At 41.6% G+C, this 18,402-nt stretch overlaps 1 protein-coding gene across 3 annotated transcripts in view; it reads left to right on the top strand.

Annotated features, from left to right (window-relative positions):
• Positions 1 to 18,402, top strand: part of znf385b (zinc finger protein 385B) — a 211,487-nt gene that overhangs the window by 35,739 nt on the left and 157,346 nt on the right. For all 3 annotated transcript variants that reach the window (XM_053626271.1, XM_053626272.1, XM_053626270.1), the window contains exon 2: positions 16,047 to 16,343. In XM_053626271.1, the coding sequence (XP_053482246.1) occupies positions 16,049 to 16,343 (295 nt within the window). In that variant the 5' untranslated portion in view covers positions 16,047 to 16,048. The remainder of the gene's footprint in view (positions 1 to 16,046; positions 16,344 to 18,402) is intronic.

Here is an 18,402-nt window from a genome sequence, read left to right as displayed (position 1 = left end):
ATGGTCTGTCCTGTAACTGACATTTTTCGTTACTTATTTGCATTGGTGGATTTCCAGAAGTTATTCCTACGGTTAAATTTATCTAGCTGACAGACTTTGACTTGCTATTTAGTATTTGTTAGTTAGCTCTCTAGAAGACTGGTCATCCCACCAACAGGACAAAATCATGATGTTGTCTTTACAGTGTTGCTTCTTCTCAAATCTGAGTCAGACAGATGCATTTTTTTTTTTTTCATGGAAACTAAACATAGACATTATAAATATATAGATAAAGTAAATATTTTATGTTGTTTGGATCGGCTCGCTTTGTTAATAACATTCAGAGTGAGGATTTAGACACGTTTAAACCTTCTGGCTGCAGTAAGTTACACCAAGCAGGCATATTTTCTTGCCTAGCAGAAGCTGTGAAGTGAAACTTGTGTGCAACTTTGAACCGAGAAACGTAAAGTAGTTGTGTTTTTTTTTTTTTTTTTTTTTTAAGCTTCTTAAGCCTAGTTGTGAGGACAAATGAAGCATCCTTTTGGATTTCTGCTCTATTGCTATATCATGGGGAAGATGAATATGATTGCAGGGGTTCATTCAGACACCTGTGATAGACTAAATTGCTCTGATTGACAGGTGAGAGAGGAAAGCAGGTCAGTTATGCTTTCATGGATTGTTATGGCATCATCAGGATTTAAACCCACATCCAATCTCCTAACAGGCCAAATGCTTAGAGAGTTGCCTTAATAATAATAATAATAATAATACTGGGAAAACAGGCAAACATGGTAATAAGTAATAGGAAAATTTGGAAAACGATTCAAGACGATGAGGGAGATCTGTCTCTGGCTTTTTGTTTCACGCCTCACCTTTCTGCAGACCTTCTCCAACTGCTTAGTGAGCTTTACCTCCTGATTATAGGCAAATCTATTAATACAATACCACAGAATAAACACCGTTGCCCCTTGTGCCCTGTAGTTTATGTATGTTTATACTGTCTTGTAAATTCAGCCATGCTTGGAAACTCTGACTGTTTCCAAATGTGGCTTGTGGTCTTCCTACCTGAGGACACGTTTCCCACCTTCTCCGCTTCTGGCGAGTGTTAAATCTGGAGTGTGTCACTCTTTCCCATCTGTCTTGCCCACCTATGAAGTGTTTTATTAGCTGTGCCAGCACTATTAACAGGACTAGGTACTTTTTCCCAGACAGACCAGTGTTTGCAGAATTAGTCACCAAAAACCCGGAAAAAATGAACACCTCTTTGGATGTTAATAAGAAAAAGACTGCACTTCCCATGATTTATCGTGTGTTTGACTCAGTGTGCACTGAGACCGAGGAGAAAGTCTCATTTCTATTATACACACGTGGGAGATTGGATATTGGAACAAAACGGACTTTTGCTTTATAAGAATCTATATTTTTATAGCACCAGTGAGGAAAATTGTGCAAAAGAAATCCTTAAACAGTAACATAAATATGGAAATTAATTTCGAAAGTAATAAAGGAATAATAATTTAGCACCAAAAAAAAATCAATGAAACATTAAAAGGAAATTTTTCTTTCGTTTATTCTCATATATACTTGTATAGAATATATTATTTCTTATTATAGTTATAAAAAAAATACATATATTTAAATAAATCCTCTGTTAAAGTAATATAATAAATAGACATAAAGGTTATTATTGTTATCATTGAAAAAATAAAAGAGAAATCAGTGGCTATTAAAAGTACTGTTTAAAAGTTAAAAAGAATTGGCAACAAAAAAGGTTTATGAATATACCTAAAAAGAACATAAAAAAGAGCGCATTCATTTAAAAGTAATAAAATAAAACTGGGGGGGGGGGGGGCGGGGGATTAAAAGGTCTTTAATGGAGGTTGAAATCCTTCAGCAACATCGTGTGTGTGTGTGTGAGAAAAAGAAAATATGCCGAGTTGGAGGGATCACACCTGCATGGTGAGGACAATACAGCTTTTTCTACTAAGCAGATTTAATCTTGTCTTATTTTCCCAAACACTCAGCGTTTCTGATCAGGGAATCCATACCACTGTCTCCAGCTTATCTCCTGATCTTCTATCACCCCCCCCCCCCGACCCCCTTTTTTTTTTTTTACTTTTCTAGGATTTTATCCACACACCTAAATGAAATATCTATCCTAGTAAATAACAAATAAATGATAAAACGTCGAGTTAAAGATCACATTACGGTCATGTATGCTTTTAAATATGTTTTGAAATATAATGAGGCTTTAAGTCTGCTCTCTTCTATCAGCACCAAAACGGGTTGAGTCACGGCTGCTTATGTTACATGTTCATCCTGCTAACCCGTAGAACCGTACAAAACCAAGTTTGTATGCGCAAACTGGTTGCAAAAAAAAAAAGAAGAAGACCCGAGTAGCCTAGCAACCTGACGCTACTTATAATCTGGTTATAATCTGACTGAAGAATCTATCAAGAACTTGATTTAGGAATTGGATTGACGTTAGCTAAAATGTTTTCCATTTTTTATTATTATTATGGATTAGCACTAAAAAAAAACAGGGAGTGCTATTTAGCTGAACTAACACTCTCAAACACTGTAACTCTACAAGATCCTTATGACTTGGCGTCCTGTCAGTGGCTGAATCACGCTAAGCGTTTTTCTAGACTTTTCAACCGAACATATACACACGCACATCTCAAAGAACCTCCTGAGCATTTATACTAGACAGAAATTAAAGGCATACGAGTCTCTCGAAGGTTACAGCTTCATAACGTTTTATGATTACAACCTCGGCGCTGAGAGCTGAGGTGCTACGCAAACAGCAACTCAGCTGAACAAAGTTAGCGACAGCTAAACGTGTGCACTGTAGGAAACTCTTCGGTAAGAATGCGACCTAGCCGTTTAGCGTTAGCTTGCTAGTTTCTTGAAGCAGGAAAGCTTTGTAGGTTTGTTACAGCTATATTAATCAGGCATTTTGACGGTACCTCGAATAGTGAAGGCTACAGCAGGGGGAAGAGCTTTCTCTTATAGAGCCCCACAGTTATGGAACAGTCTTCCTATTAGTGTTCGGGACTCAGACACAGTCTCAGTGTTTAAGTCTAGGCTTAAAACGTATTTGTTTACTCAAGCCTACCCTGACTAGATTCTGTTCTACTACTTCGCAGTCATAATAATCTTTTTTCTCCCTCTCTCCTTTCGCCGAGCCCCACATGAATTTATGGAGATACTAGAGATCCAGATCCTTTCTGCCTCTGGATGGAGCTCAAATCTTCTCTAATTCCAGACTGCTGGGACTACGGCTGCTCCTAAGGCCATACAGACTTCATATAAATCCATAATGAACTTTTTCACACTATCTGTTATTACCCAGATGATGATGGGTTCCCTTCTGAGTCGGGTTCCTCTCAAGGTTTCTTCCTCTTAAAACATCTTAGGGAGTTTTTCCTTGCCACCGTCGCCACTCAGTGGCTTGCTCAGTTGGGATAAATTCGCACCTTTAATATCTGTATACCATGTTGATATTTCTGTAAAGCTGCTTTGAGACAATGTCTATTGTAAAAAGCGCTATACAAATAAAATAAAATTGAAATTAAAAATTTTAGCTAACTAGCAAGCTTAACCTGGTAAATTCGTTGTTAGCAAGCCAGCTTGACTGATTTGATAGTTAGCTACGTAGCTAATCGTAGCTAAATTATCTCTCCTAACTGCCTGTAACTGCAGCCGTCTTCTGTTGATTTGGAAAAGTAGAAGTGTTTATGAACACATTTCCAGTGTATTATTACCTGATTTGGCAATATATAAAATATATTTAAAAAAAAAAAAAAAAAAACGTAGTTTAGTAATGTAAAAAAAGTTAAGCATGCTAAGTATTAGCCAGTTAGCGCCACTTAGTTATATAGTTGTTTTTATTTTTAAATTTACCATTCTACATGCTTTTCGAGTTGCCGGTGTGTTGCTCTGTTCATTTGCAGTGTTTAATGAGATGCTATTGTACTCAATTTATCACAAACCGTGATATTTATAAAGGTCAGGAAGTTAAACACAGATAACGATGGCTTCTCGTTTGACTTTGATTTTAATAAAAAGCCTTAATAACCAAATCTTCACCTTGCTGTGTGTGTGTGTGTGTGTGTGTGTGTGTGTGTGTGTGTGTGTGTGTGTGTGTGTGTGTGTGCGTCCACCAGCCAAACACACTGCACACACTCAGGCCCCCTGAACACACACTATCAGTGAGCGGAAAAGCTTACATGAGTCAAGTGCTTGGCCGTTATATCCCTGACTCTGCATAGAGCTTCCAGAGAAAGGCATTAGCACAGAGGCAAGGACCATCTGGTGCCGAGTGTGTTTTAGCTGTGAGGTTTAGCAACCGTCCATAGCAAACAAGCATGGCTGACTGGAACTGAGCTTAGCTGGGACACCTCTTTCTCTCTCTCTCTCTCTCTCTCTCTCTCTCTCTCTCTCTCTCTCTCTCTCCGAGTACAGGGAAATCATGCAAACTCCACTCACGCAGGGTGGAGGTGGGAATTGAACCCTCAACCCCAGAGGTTCTTGCAACCCAGAAGTTCATTATTTTCCTGTAACAGCACATCCCGAATTTTTTTATTCCTCCTATTCCACAGCACCTTGCCAAGAATTACGATTTTTATTTATTAATGTATGACACATCATACATTATTATTATTATTATTATTATTTATTTTTTGCAGTTTTTATAACTTACATTTAATTTTGTGGAACATCCACGAGACCGTTGCGTCCTGTTATCTCTTTCCATAAAGGTTCAAAGTGAAGATCTCTTCACCATCTAAGTGATTGTGCCGTCTATTTTCTTTGTTAAATAACCCTTTTTTTTCTCTTCTTTTCCCCCCATTATTAGTCTTAGGTTGTGTAGATTGTTTGCCGTACCTGTGAATGATGTGTTACTATACTAATGATAACATCGTGTAGATCGTGCACATGAGTAGAAAAATGTGATTTGGATTACAGCTCGCACTACCGTCAGAGCTGCTGTTCTAGAAAATTCATCAACACCAGCCGACCAATCAGAACTGAGAATTCGGCAGCGCTGTGTTTTGTGGGGGGGGGGGGGGGGGGAATGGTGATGCTTTTGATACTTAGAGTGAGATGTTAAACCTTAAGACGCGTATTGTTGCGTGATGAGAGTATCAAAACATATCTTTAAAGCCATGAGTGCTAAATAATTCTGCGTCAAACTGTATTTTGAAGAAAAAGTGTTTTATACTTTGGTAAAAAAAAAAAAAAAAGAACAGTTGTGTGTGTGTGAGAGAGAGAGAGACAGAGAGAGAGAGAGAGGAATTGTCGTTCCATCTCTCCATCCATCCTTCTTTTCTCTGCCGGTGGTCTCTAGTGTATCCTGACGCTTATTTAATAATTGGTGTTATTTGTATTCCCTACACACTCCTTCTGCCCAATTGCTGCTAATAATTAAAATCTGGTGTGTCTTGCAGCCCGTTCTGCATTGTCTGAGCCTGTATTTGCTCCCCCGCCCCCCCGTGGAGGTCATGAGGAGTAAATCGTTACCGCGCCCACCTCCAACGGCAGGCTTCTTCAGCCTGACTGTTTGAGAAACCACAGATGTGGGTTTAATTAGTTTCTAATTGAAGAAAATAAGCACCACTCAACCCCGATGTCGTCCTCTCAACCCGTGTTTTCATTACTGCTTTCAGTCCGCTCTCGTATTGTGCTGATAGAATAGCGTGTATCGCCTTCTAGTGCAGGAAGGTCTGAGCTGCAGCGTGCTGTAGTTTTTGAAATGTCTGAAACGAACTGTTTAGGGGAAAAAAAATAAATAATGCTGTCACACTATTAAACAACAACAAAAAAAAGACCTATTATATAAGAATGATGCTGCTGGTTTAATCTGTGTGCTGCTTTAATGCAACAGCTTCACAATCAGTATCAAGAAAGACACAATGCTGCGATTAGGATACAGTCGTTTCACACTAGTAAATAAAATCTGCAAATTGTTTATTTTTACAGCAGTTTGGAAGCAGATAGTGCTATTAATAAAAAAAAAAATAAAAATTGAAGCAAGTTCTGGCCCATTTGAGATAAAATGAGACGGTTTTAGAGGGGTTCTGACCCCATGAATAAAATAACTAATTCATGTTTAAAATAAAGGGGGCACGGTGGTTAGCACGTTCGCCTCACACCTCCAGGGTCGGGGGTTCGAGTCCCGCCGGGGCCCTGTGTGTGCAGAGTTTGCATGTTCTCCCCGTGCTGCGGGGGTTTCCTCCGGGTACTCCGGTTTCCTCCCCCAGTCCAAAGACATGCATGGTAGGCGGATTGACGTGTCTAAAGTGTCCGTAGTGTATGAATGGGTGTGTAAGTGTGTATGTGAGTGTGCCCTGCGATGGACTGGCACCCTGTCCAGGGTGTACCCCGCCTTGTACCCGATGCTCCCTGGGATAGACTCCAGGTTTCCCCGTGACCCTGAAAAGGAGTAAGCGGTATAGAAGATGCATGGATGTTTAAAATTAAATTATATATAATTCAAATACAGTTTCATGTAATGAAACTTAATGAGCTTTCCATGGTTGGTTTACTGATTTACGTGATGTAAAACATCCTTGTCATATTTTTTTTTTAAAGCATAAAATACACTGTCTAAATGACTGACGCAGTAACATCCAGTGATGGAACAAAGGAAACCCAATGAAAAACACAAATAGCAAAGAAACGTACAAGCACCGGAGGAAAGCCCTTTCCATAGAAAGGGAGAACATCCTTGCAGAACTCGTCGTGACGTGAAACTTGTCTGTGTGTACAGTGTAAGAGATGCAGAAAAGTCCAGCACTTCCGATTTCCCTGGACTTCTGGATTTTTGTGCCGTGTTTATGCTAAAATTCATCTCGTGTGTGACGATCATGTTTTGATTTTTTTGATTTTTTTTCCTCCATATTCTAGTTGAAATATATTTGACCGTTTGTATATACACATCAGTTTGCTGCAGGTAAGGAAATTTAGATGCTTAATCAGGAGCATTGACTCGGGGATGTCTGACTTCAGAGCACAATACAACACAGCGTTTAATCTGTAAATGCACCCTTATAAAATAAGTACATTAAATCAAGTGTTTAAAAGCGTGCCAAGACTTACTCAGCCTTACTCATAGTAATTGAGGCGACACTGTGAGAAATGAAACACTGGGACGTTCCCAACTCTCAGTCCCCCAGTCCATTATATTTTCCATTAGCATGTTTGACCCTTGCACTCTACCGTCTCTGAATGTTCATGTTCCACCCTGCTTTTTTAAATGATGGTCTGAATTACTGTGTCATGGATTAATAAAGTTGTGGATATTTTAAATATCAAGGGCAGAGGAGTGATTTAGCAACGAGTACATTAATCCTACTGAGGTCATCGGGCATGTTTGCTGAAAAAACATTTTGGAAGGACAACATTAAATGCTCGTTTCTGATGACCTTTAAAGCAGCATTTACACTAAGATGCCACTTAATTAGTTATTTGACAGTAAACTGGCAAGGTCCTGCAAACGTGTTTCCTTTAAATATTTGCAGAGGTAAATTAATGAGGATGTTCAAATACTAGCATCGTTTATTAAGCAAACTAATTAAGCAAGTAATACAGTGGAAAACATGCAGATGGCCGTGAGCTCACTTCTTTTAAACTGATGAAATATAGGTAAGCTGTTTTTACACTAACCATACAAGAATATATCTCACAAACCCAGACACTGGATTGATGTGTTGTACTCGACTTTTGTTTCTAAAAGGTTTTGTTTGTTTTCATGGTGATTCTTTTAGAAACTTTAGAAATGTTAGTGTTTGATGGAGAATGGTGTGAAATGTTAGTGGTTGTTGGTGTCTGATAGTGTTGTTGAACGTTTGTGTTTAATGGAGAATGTTGGTGATGCTGAATGTTGGTATTTGATGGTGAATGTTGCTGGAGGTTGGTATTTGATTGTGTATAATAATAATAATAATAGTAATAATAATAATTCCTTAGATTTGGATAGCGCTTTTCTAGGCATTCAAAGCGCTTTACATTGTATGGGGGAAATCTCCTCAACCACCATCAGTGGGTAGCATCCACCTGGATGAAACGACGGCAGCCATAGTGCACCAGAACGCCTACCACACACCAGCTGTTGTTGAATGTTGGTATTTGATGGTTAATGTTGTGTTGGTGGAGAACATTGAATGTTTTTGTTTGATTCAGAATATTGTTGAATGTTGCTGTTTGATGGTAAATGTTGGCGTTTGATGGTGAATGCTGTTAAATGCTGGTGAATGTTTGTGTTTTTCATGTTGAATGTTGGTGTTGGTGGTGAATGTTGGTTTTGATGAATGTTGGTATTTGATAGTGTATGTTATATGATGGTGAATGTTTTTGAATGTTGGTATTTCATGGTAAATGTTGTTGAAGGTTGGTATTTGATGGTGAATGTTGGTGTTGGTGAGTGTTGGTGAATGTTGGTATTTGATGGTGAATGTTGTTGAATGTTGGTGTATGTTGTTGAATGTTGGTGTTGATGAATGTTGTTGAAGGTTGGTATTTGATGGTGTATGTTGTTATATGATGGTGTATGATGTTGAAGGTTGGTATTTGATGGTGTATGTTGTTGAATGTTTGTGTTTGATGGAGAATGTTGGTGTTGATGGTGAATGTTGTTGAATGTTGGTATTTGATGGTGAATGTTGTTGAAGGTTGGTATTTGATGGTGTATGTTGTTGAATGTTGGTGTATGTTGTTGAATATTGGTATTTGATGGTGAATGCTGTTGAATGTGTGTGTTTGTTGAATGTTGGTGTTGTTGAATGTTGGTGAGTGTTGGTGAATGTTGAATGTTGGTGAGTGTTGGTGAATGTTGTAGAATGTTGGTGTTGTTGAATGTTGGTGAGTGTTGGTGAATGTTAGTGTTGTTGAATGTTGGTGAGTTGGTGAATGTTGTTGAATGATGGTGCTTGATGGAGAATGTTGGTGTTTGATGGAGAATGTGTGTGTTTGGTGAATGGTGAATGTTGAATGTTGGTGAATGTTGTTGAATGTTGGTGAGTGTTGCTGAATGTTGGTGAGTGTTGGTGAATGTTGTTGAATGTTGGTGTTGTTGAATGTTGGTGAGTGTTCTTGAATGTTGGTGAGTGTTGGTGAATGTTGTTGAATGTTAGTGTTGGTGAATGTTGTTGAATGTTGGTGTTGAATGTTGGTGAGTGTTGGTGAGTGTTGGTGTTGTTGAATGTTGGTGAGTGTTGGTGAATGTTGGTGAATGTTAGTGTTGGTGAATGTTGTTGAATGTTGGTGTTGAATGTTGGTGAGTGTTGGTGAATGTTGGTGAATGTTAGTGTTGGTGAATGTTGTTGAATGTTGGTGTTGTTGAATGTTGTTGAATGTTGGTGAGTGTTGGTGAATGTTGTTGAATGATGGTGTTTGATGGAGAATGGTGGTGTTTGATGGAGAATGTTGTGGGCGGTGTTGCTGACTAGCTGCATTTCTATTCTGACTGTGCTCAGGTGGAAGAGAGAGAAAAATGGAGAAGTCCTTTGCTTTTATAGAAAAGCCAGCAGGTGAGGCTTTTTGGTCGTCATTGATTTATTCAGAGTTGAGCTATGATCCCTGAAGCATTTTGGCTGTAGACTTACACTCACTTGACATTGATCCTACAGTAAACACATCCTACTGTAGACTTCGCTATTTTATGTACTACATGAAACATTCGCTGGCACCGGCTGGGCAATTTTTCTGCACTAGTGTATGCTATAATCTTCATAGGGATAGGGGATGATACATATATAGATCTGAAGAGACTGAGGAGGATATGTACATGTTTTTATTTATTTATTTTTTTTACCCAACTTTACACCATATAACCCTGTAGACTCAGTTACTTCACTCTAGAAACTGTTACACGCATGGTAGAGCTGTATATTATATTATTATTAGAACATTATATTACCCCTATTGTAGACCCAAATGACCCAACGTTCACCCTAATACCAACCGTAGAACCTATTATCCCCCCTGTAGAACATATGGCCTTCACTGTGCACCCGATTAACCCACTGTACACCCTAATATCCCCAACTGTACACTGTACTACTCCGACTGTACACCCTATTATCCTCACTGTACAGCTCACTACTCCCCCTGTACACTCTAATACTCCCACTGTACACCCTATTATGCTCACTATGGAGCCCATCACTCACAGTGTAGACCCTATTACCCTCACTGTACACCACGTTACCCACCATATTGACCCTTTGTCCCAATTATAGATCCATTTACTCCCACCGTATACCCTATTATCACCCAACCCTGTTACTCCCTGTAGACCCTTTTACTCCCCATCCCTGTTACTCCTAAGTTCATCTCTCAGTATATTTAAACAGCAGACTCACCCCCTTCCTTCCAGAGTGAAGGTAAATACTCTGACCTCTGTGCTGTTGTGGCTCAGTGGGATAATATTTACTGTATGTTACAATCGGTGTGTCACCCCTCCACCCCCCAAAACCTCACTCTCAATACCATCAGTGCCAGAGCTGCAGTTTCAGCCTGCAAAAAGCAACAACAGTATACTAGTGTACTGCAGCTGTTCAGCGTTTTGTTCTGTCCTAATTTCCACTGTAAAGTAGGGCAAGCTAGGAACGTAAGTAACAGTGAGAGGTTAAAGACACCCGTAATACACCGAAAGAAATTGATTAAGGAAAGATAAATGGTTCTTTTTTTTTCCCTTTTGGTTACAGTTTCTCCTTCGCTGTGTTACAAATAGTTGCTGGAGGAAGTTTGAAACCTGAGAAGAGCTCAGGAAGTTAAAGAAAGTGTATGTGCTGGAGGATTCAAGTGTGCAGCTGCTCACATAGATTATTGTGTGTGTGTGTGTGTGTGACCATGGGATTACTGACCAGATTTGACCACACAGCCACAGATTTATACACATATCTCTCAACATCATGTAGGCACATACACTTCCATTCATATAAACAACTCTTTCTTCCACTTAAAGCACACATGCACAGTTTTACAGACACACACTATTAGATATCACATCCACGGGCTTTTCTCTGGAGTGCCGCTGACTCAGCTGCTGTACTTCCACAGCTTGGATATCGCACAGCTAAGGCTTCAGCCTGCGTGAGTGTTGTGTTAGCGCTCATCTTCAGCCAGCACGTCCACACTTTACTACTTTTCTTGCAGCTTTCAGACTAGAGAGGCTTATGTAAATCCCAGTAACCTATTCCTCATCCTGCCAAAGAGCTATGACTGCTGTTCTGTCATGCAGCTCGTGCTGGAGGATGGAGGGGGAATAGTCGCTGCCTGACCTTTCGTGTCATTTGTGAGGTTTCAGAGACCTAGTTAGAGTGGGAAAAAAACACTAATCGGATTTCACCCAGTAGACAAGTTCCATTCAAGAGCACATTTTCTAACAGTAAAGGGGTTCAACTTTTTAAGTCCACTTATATCCTGGCACTGATGAATTCTCAAATCTGATTGCTGAAAATTGGTGATTAATTTTCTATTAGTTAGATAGCAGGGCCGGGTGTAATTCAAAGTTCATATTAAGACCTTAACATTTTTATAGTAACAACTTACAGATCAAAGAATGTAATAGTTAATCTCGTACGAAGACATCTATCTAACATTTATGGAAGGAGTCACCAGTTTCAGGACTTTGTAATGGTCAGTAATTTTTTTTTTTTTTTTTTTTGCCACTGGAGAGTCTTCAGGACAAGGGACATTTTCTGATTTCTCTGTAACATGAGACGTGAGTTCCCTTTCAAAGGGAACTCAACGTTGCATGAGCTTCACGATGTGGGAAGTGCCCTTGAGCGTGGCCTATATCGGAAGTCTGTGTGAAATCACGCCTATTTATAGGCCTACTGTGGTCAGGTGACTATAAAATGGCACCTGTGAACCACGTCCTCAGCCTTATTATCTTCAGCGAAAGACTGCATGTTGGTCGTTTGTTTGAATGCTAGCAAAAAAGACTTCATATTTAAAAAAAGAGAAAAGTATGAGTCAGAGAGACTTCAGGAAGTGTCTTACGCCTTGCTCCTGTTTCATTACGGGGGACGGACAGACACTTTCTGTGTGAAGTGTCTGTGGGTGGCCAAGAATGTGGCCAAGAATGTCTCTTCTTGGCCAAAGGGAGTCTGGTTTCAGAGCCTCATGGCTCAGGTCCTAGGGATCCCGTATGGAGCTGGAGGAGGAGCCGGAGATGAGCATGGCTCTATCTCTTGCTCTGTTTTCCGGGTCCGGCTCTCTGCCAGATTTTGGAGCTCACTGCGTTACTCCTCTTTCCACTACGGAAAGCCAACCCACCTTCTCTGACTCAAAGGAGCCAGAGGGGGGAGCCATTGCACTAAAACTGGAGAGCAGCTCTCAAGCATATAAAGAGCTGCTTGAAGTGATTACTAGGGCTGTAGAGAAACTTAATCTAGACTGGCCTGGGGAAGAGGAAGTGGTTCGTAGCAGGCTGGACGAGCGCTATCTCCCCAGTGAATATAAATCTCCCTCACACCGCAGAAAACCTCCCTTTTTCCACAGAAGTGCATGATGAAATATTGCACTTCTGGGTGAACCATACACTTGCCATGTTTATAACCCCACGACGTCCAATTATTCGGTCATCATGCGGAATGAACAGCATGGGTATTTGGCTTTGCCAAAGGTGGAGAAGGCACTTGCGAGCCACCTCTCTCCATAGACGGCAGGAAATTTAGGGTGGCTAACTACAATACAATGGCATGTGCATGGCACATTGATGGCTCAGCCTCTCAAGGGTGGGGGATAAGGATAAGCTTTCCCTGCTGGATGCTCCTGTTGAACCTTCCAGCCTGTTCGGCGGCATGATTAACGCCGTCGCCGAGAAGTCTTGCACGGTGAACTAGCAAACTGTGGCGTCCAGCCAGTTCCTTCCCTGTCATATCGAGTTTGCCTAGGCATCTATGAGTGGAGCCAGACCAGTGCGAGGGAGGTGCAGAAGGTGAGTTTGTAGGCCCACCTCCACCAGCGTGGAACCTACTGTCAAATGTGTCTCCACGGGTTCTGTCCACCATAGAAAAGGTTTACCGGGTCCAGTTCAGAGCTCAACCCGCCCCAGCCCCCCACCACCACCACCACCACCACAGTAGTCAGCAGAGAGCAGAGCCTGACGTTGGCGGAGGAAGTAAGATCCCTCTTGGACAAAGTGGCCATAGAACATGTACCCCATTCCCTGAGGGAGGGAGGTTTTTACGGCCGTTATTTCCTGGTCCAGAATTTAAAAAAAAAATTTTTCCAAGTCTGCGACCAATTTTAGATCTGTACCATCTGAACCATACTCTTTGAACATATAGGTTCAAGATTTTGACGCTCAAACTTATCGCTCCACAGATTCAGTTCAAGGACTGGTTTGTGATGATAGATCTAAAAGAGACATATTTCCACATGCAGATTTTGCCCAGTCACAGGAAATTCCTGAGATTTGCATTTGGAGGCAACACATACCAATATCGGGTTCTTCCCTTTTGGTCTAGCTTTATCCCCTCGCACCTTCACAAAGTGCATGGATGCCGCTCTGGCTCCCTTACGACTCCAGGGTATCAGTGTACTAAACTACCTGGATGAATTGGTAATTCTAGCGCGATCCGGGGAACTGGCGATTCAACATTGATAAGTTGTTCTCACCGACCTGAGGAGCTTGAAGTTGAACCCCAAGAAAAGTATGCTTTCTCCACTGCAGGGGAAAAATTTCCAGGGGATATATGGGATTCTGCTGATGAGGGCGTTTCTATCCCCAACACGTGTAGGGTCAAGCCTATCTACATTGAGCAAGATAAAGCTAGGTCTAGGCATCCCCTCCAGTCTCTACAAGAGACTCTTGGGGCTTATGGCAGCAGCAGCCTACATCATACAGTTGGGCCTAGTACACATGAGACCATTTCAGTGGTGGCTGAAGAGTCATGGGTTTCACCTAAGGACAAAACCCCTGAAAATAATAGAGACCATGTTGAAGCTAGAGCACCATCCACGAGAAAATTGTATGCGCTCAAGTGGCGACTTTTTGTCTCATGGTGTGAGGAACTTCAGTAAGACCCAGTAAACTGTGCAATAGCTACAGTCCTGGAGTGTTTACAGGGATGTTTCTTAGCAGGGTTGGTTCCTTCTACAATTGATGGAGCCTCTGTGGGGCAACATCCTCTAACATTGAGGTTTATGCATGGTGTCATGTGGCTGAGGCCAAACTGCAGACCACGTATACCTTTCTGGGACCTGTCTGTGGTCCTGGAAGGTCTGTCAGGTGCCCAATTTGAGTCATTAGAGTCAGCCTTGGAGAACTCTAAAGGTAGCTCTTCTGCTGGCCCTGACATCACTGAAACGAGTAGGAGATCTACAAGCTCTCTCTGTTACCCCTTACTGCCTTGACTTTGCCCCTGGATTAGCCAAGGCCTTCCTGTATCCTAGGCTTGAATATATTCCTAAAGTGCCTATGTCTGCTAGTGGTGCCAGCCAGTGGTGTTGCAGGCTTTCTGCCCTCCACCATTCCTTACATCGTAACAAGAAAAATTGCAAGAGAATTGACAAGAGAATTGTGTCCTGTAAGGGCTCTCTGTATTTGCGTCCACCCCTCTGGTCAGTGGCATAAGTTGGTGCATTTGCTGGTCTGCTCTGGTGGCAACAGTAGAGGTGATGTTGTATCGAATCAGCGCATCTCTAATTGCATAGTGGAAGCAATCTCTATCGCCTATGAGGTGCATGGTCTTGATACACCTCTGGGCATAAGGGCTCATTCCACTAGGGGAATGAACCCTTGAAGGCCTCCTCAAAGGCTTTATCCAAAAGTGTACCTTTACAGGATGTGTGTGCTGTGGTGAGGTGGTCCATCCTGCACACATTCATTCGATATTACAGTTTTGACATGCATCCTGGGCTTGAGTGTCTTGCAGTGACCCTTGGGCTCGGATCTATTTGAACAGGCCATACCCTCAGTATGACGGAATGGGTATTCTCGTAACCACAGCATGAAGCTCACGCAACATTGAGTTCCTTTTGAAAGGGAACATTTGAGTTACGCATGTAACCCTGTTCTCTGAGAAGGGAACGAGACGTTGCGTAGCTTTGTCGTTCTGGGGCATGCTGGTGAATTGTGTCTTCACTTCAGATAATAGATGCTGATGATGTGGTTCACAGGTGCCATTTTATAGTCACGCAACTGAACACAGTAGGCCTATGAATAGGCGTGATTTCACACAGACTTCAGATACCAGTCACTCGTGACGGCGCTTCCTACAGCGTGAAGGTCACGCAACGTCTCGTTCCCATCTCAGGGAACAGGGTTAACCCAGACGTTTTTGTGTCTCATTAACTATAAGAGATAGAAAAAGCAGGCTGGTGAAGGAGCGACTGTTCATAGCTGCTATAACGTAAGTGATAACAGGAACGAACTTGTTTCCAGGACATTCCACAACATTAAATGCAGCAAAAAATTTATAAAAACTATGACATGCCATGACATTACAAATGGTAATCTTTGACAAATTGCTTTGATGTGCGAGAGGAATTAAACATTTTGGGGGATGCTGTAATTGGAAAATGATCAACTTTGTGTTTGCAATGGCCTTTCACAAATCACACCACCCTGTTGTTGATTATATTCCTAATCCCAGTATTTTCCCAATAATCAGGGAGGGGTTCAATTGAAACCCCTTTAGGAAGGTAAGGACCTATACTATCCAAAGAACACTTAGGATAGCCTAAGGAATCTCTCTCTCTCTCTCTCTCTCTCTCTTTCTCTCTCTTTCTTAAGCCCCATGTGAGTGTGTTTCTTCGTGGTAGTGACAGATGGCTGCTGGAGGTCATGGCTCTGCGGCTGCTTCTAAAACCATAGGGAGGAGCTTAGGCAGGGCACCTAGCAAACACGTACACACACACACACACACACACACACACACACACACACACATTCCAGACCTCCACCCTCTCACAACTCATCTCACCAGGCTTCATTACTTTGCATTTAGGATGTAAATTCTCCCTGTTTTTTTACCTGTGTGCATTGCAATGTTAAATTTAAGTAGTGAGAAGTCCCAAATTCACTCCACTTTTCTCTTCCATCTCAGGCATGAAGACTCCCCTGAGCCCGGCACAGCTGATGGAGAACAGCCCTCCGTACTTTCCTGTCACAGAGCTGATGGACGGAATGGTGGACGTTTCGACGCAGGAGAGGAAGAAGCTCCTGTACTCACTCTGCGAGGTGTGTAACATCCAGCTGAACTCGGCTGCTCAGGTGCAGACGCACTACAACGGGAAATCACACCTGCGCAGAGTCAAACAGCTCAACAACGGAGAGAGTCCACCAGCCAGCAGCAGCAGCGTCCCAAATCTGCTCACCACGACAATTACAAGCAGCAGCACAGGTGAGGCTGTTTACCTGTTTTACCTCAACTAATCACACGAACCCGTCTTGCTAACTACGCTGTGATAATATTAGCAACACTTGATGCTGAGATAAACTTCCCAGCTGTCCTAAAGCGTAGTTAGTTAGCTAAGATGGCTATGAGCCAACATGACGGGGAGGATCCGCTGCACCTGCTGTTTTTTTTTAATGATGTATTGTATAAGGTCAAGTGTATTAGTGCTGTCTATTATCATTATACCTTAAGCTGAATTTTCGTAATGAAGCACAGGCATAATAACATAATGAAGTCAGTCTCATATTCAGTCTTCAAAATGGCAGCCATTATACAGTGCCTCTGCAGGGTGAATCAAATCAATCACGACTGTTTGTACTTCTGTTTAATTAACAGGTTTATTGCAAAGGATCAGTAAAGTGAATTGTAACATACATCACTACTGGATTAAAGGTGTTTGTTGGTTGGAATGTGGACCTCTAAACAGCTGTGATGTTAATGTAACCTGAATTAGCACTTGACTCACAACTTCAACTCATCGTTCCTTCCGGCAATTTTTTAAAAATCCCCACTTCACATGTCAGCAGGTTTGCTTAGGGGTATTGTGAAACTATTTAGAAAACAAAAAACAAATGCAGGGCATAACACAAGAAAGCTGAATACATATGGTACTGGATATTGGCATCATTCATACCATTATTTTATTTTAGTACCGGTATCCCTAGTTACTCGGTTATGACCGTCTGAGAAAACGGCACTTCCTTTGGTATAAAGTGGGCTAAGTTCTGTGAGTTCCTTCCACAGTGTACAAAAACTCTGATATAAATCATTTTGTACTTTCCTACCATAAGGGGCGGGGGGGAAGGGGGGCATGCTATGCTAACAGGCCAAATGCTAACAGGCCAGTCTGCTTATGAAAGACTTCTCAGAAGCGAGCCCAAATGATCATAGGCCACTCTATAGCTTCCCCCCTGTTTTTAAACAAGTCCAGGGTTGTTTGGTGTATCACTGGGGAGTGTGTGAGAGTCCAACAAGTGTGTGTGTGAAGCCAGTGGTGGCCAAATGACAGCCTGCCAATAAGACTCTAGTGAATTAACTGGTGGAAAAGTAGCACAGCAGTTATAGACATTATGCAGTGTCTTCTCACCGAGAAATAACACCCGTGCGCGTGTTTCACTGACTCACTGATGGACAGCATGTGTGAAATGAAACCGTTGGCATTCAGTGACGAAGCGAGTTGGCCGTTTTATTGCGTGATTATGCACAAATTTTATGAGGCTTCGATGTGTGAAGAGTCAGTGTGGAGGTTTTTTTCAGTGTGAACTCCCACCTGCTGAGATCATTAAAGGGATTTTGCTGGTTACAGATGCAGATGTCTGAAGCATTGCTGTGTGTGTGTGTGTCATATTATGTATGCAAATGCCATATTCAGTGTCAAACTGGAACCATATGACCCAGATGTACATTAACAGGGATCTAGGCTCAGATTTCCAAACACTATCAAACACCAACATTCACCAACAAACACCAACATTCACCAACAAACACTATCAAACACCAACATTCACCAACAAACACTATCAAACACCAACACTCACCAACAAACACCAACAAACACCAACATTCACCAACAAACACTATCAAACACCAACATTCACCAACAAACACCAACATTCACCAACAAACACTATCAAACACCAACACTCACCAACAAACACCAACAAACACCAACATTCACCAACAAACACTATCAAACACCAACATTCACCAACATTCACCAACAAACACTATCAAACACCAACATTCACCAACAAACACTATGAAACACCAACACTCACCAACAAACACCAACAAACACTATCAAACACCAACATTCACCAACAAACACCAACATTCACCAACAAACACTATCAAACACCAACATTCACCAACAAACACTATGAAACACCAACATTCACCAACAAACACCATCAAACACCAACATTAACCAACATTCACCAACAAACACCATCAAACACCAACATTCCCCATTCAACATCAGCAAACACCATTTTTGTAAACCTCA

This window comes from Ictalurus furcatus, chromosome 6 (genome assembly GCF_023375685.1).
Source record: "Ictalurus furcatus strain D&B chromosome 6, Billie_1.0, whole genome shotgun sequence".
NCBI lineage: Eukaryota > Metazoa > Chordata > Actinopteri > Siluriformes > Ictaluridae > Ictalurus > Ictalurus furcatus.
This window is presented reverse-complemented; position numbering and strand designations above follow the sequence as displayed.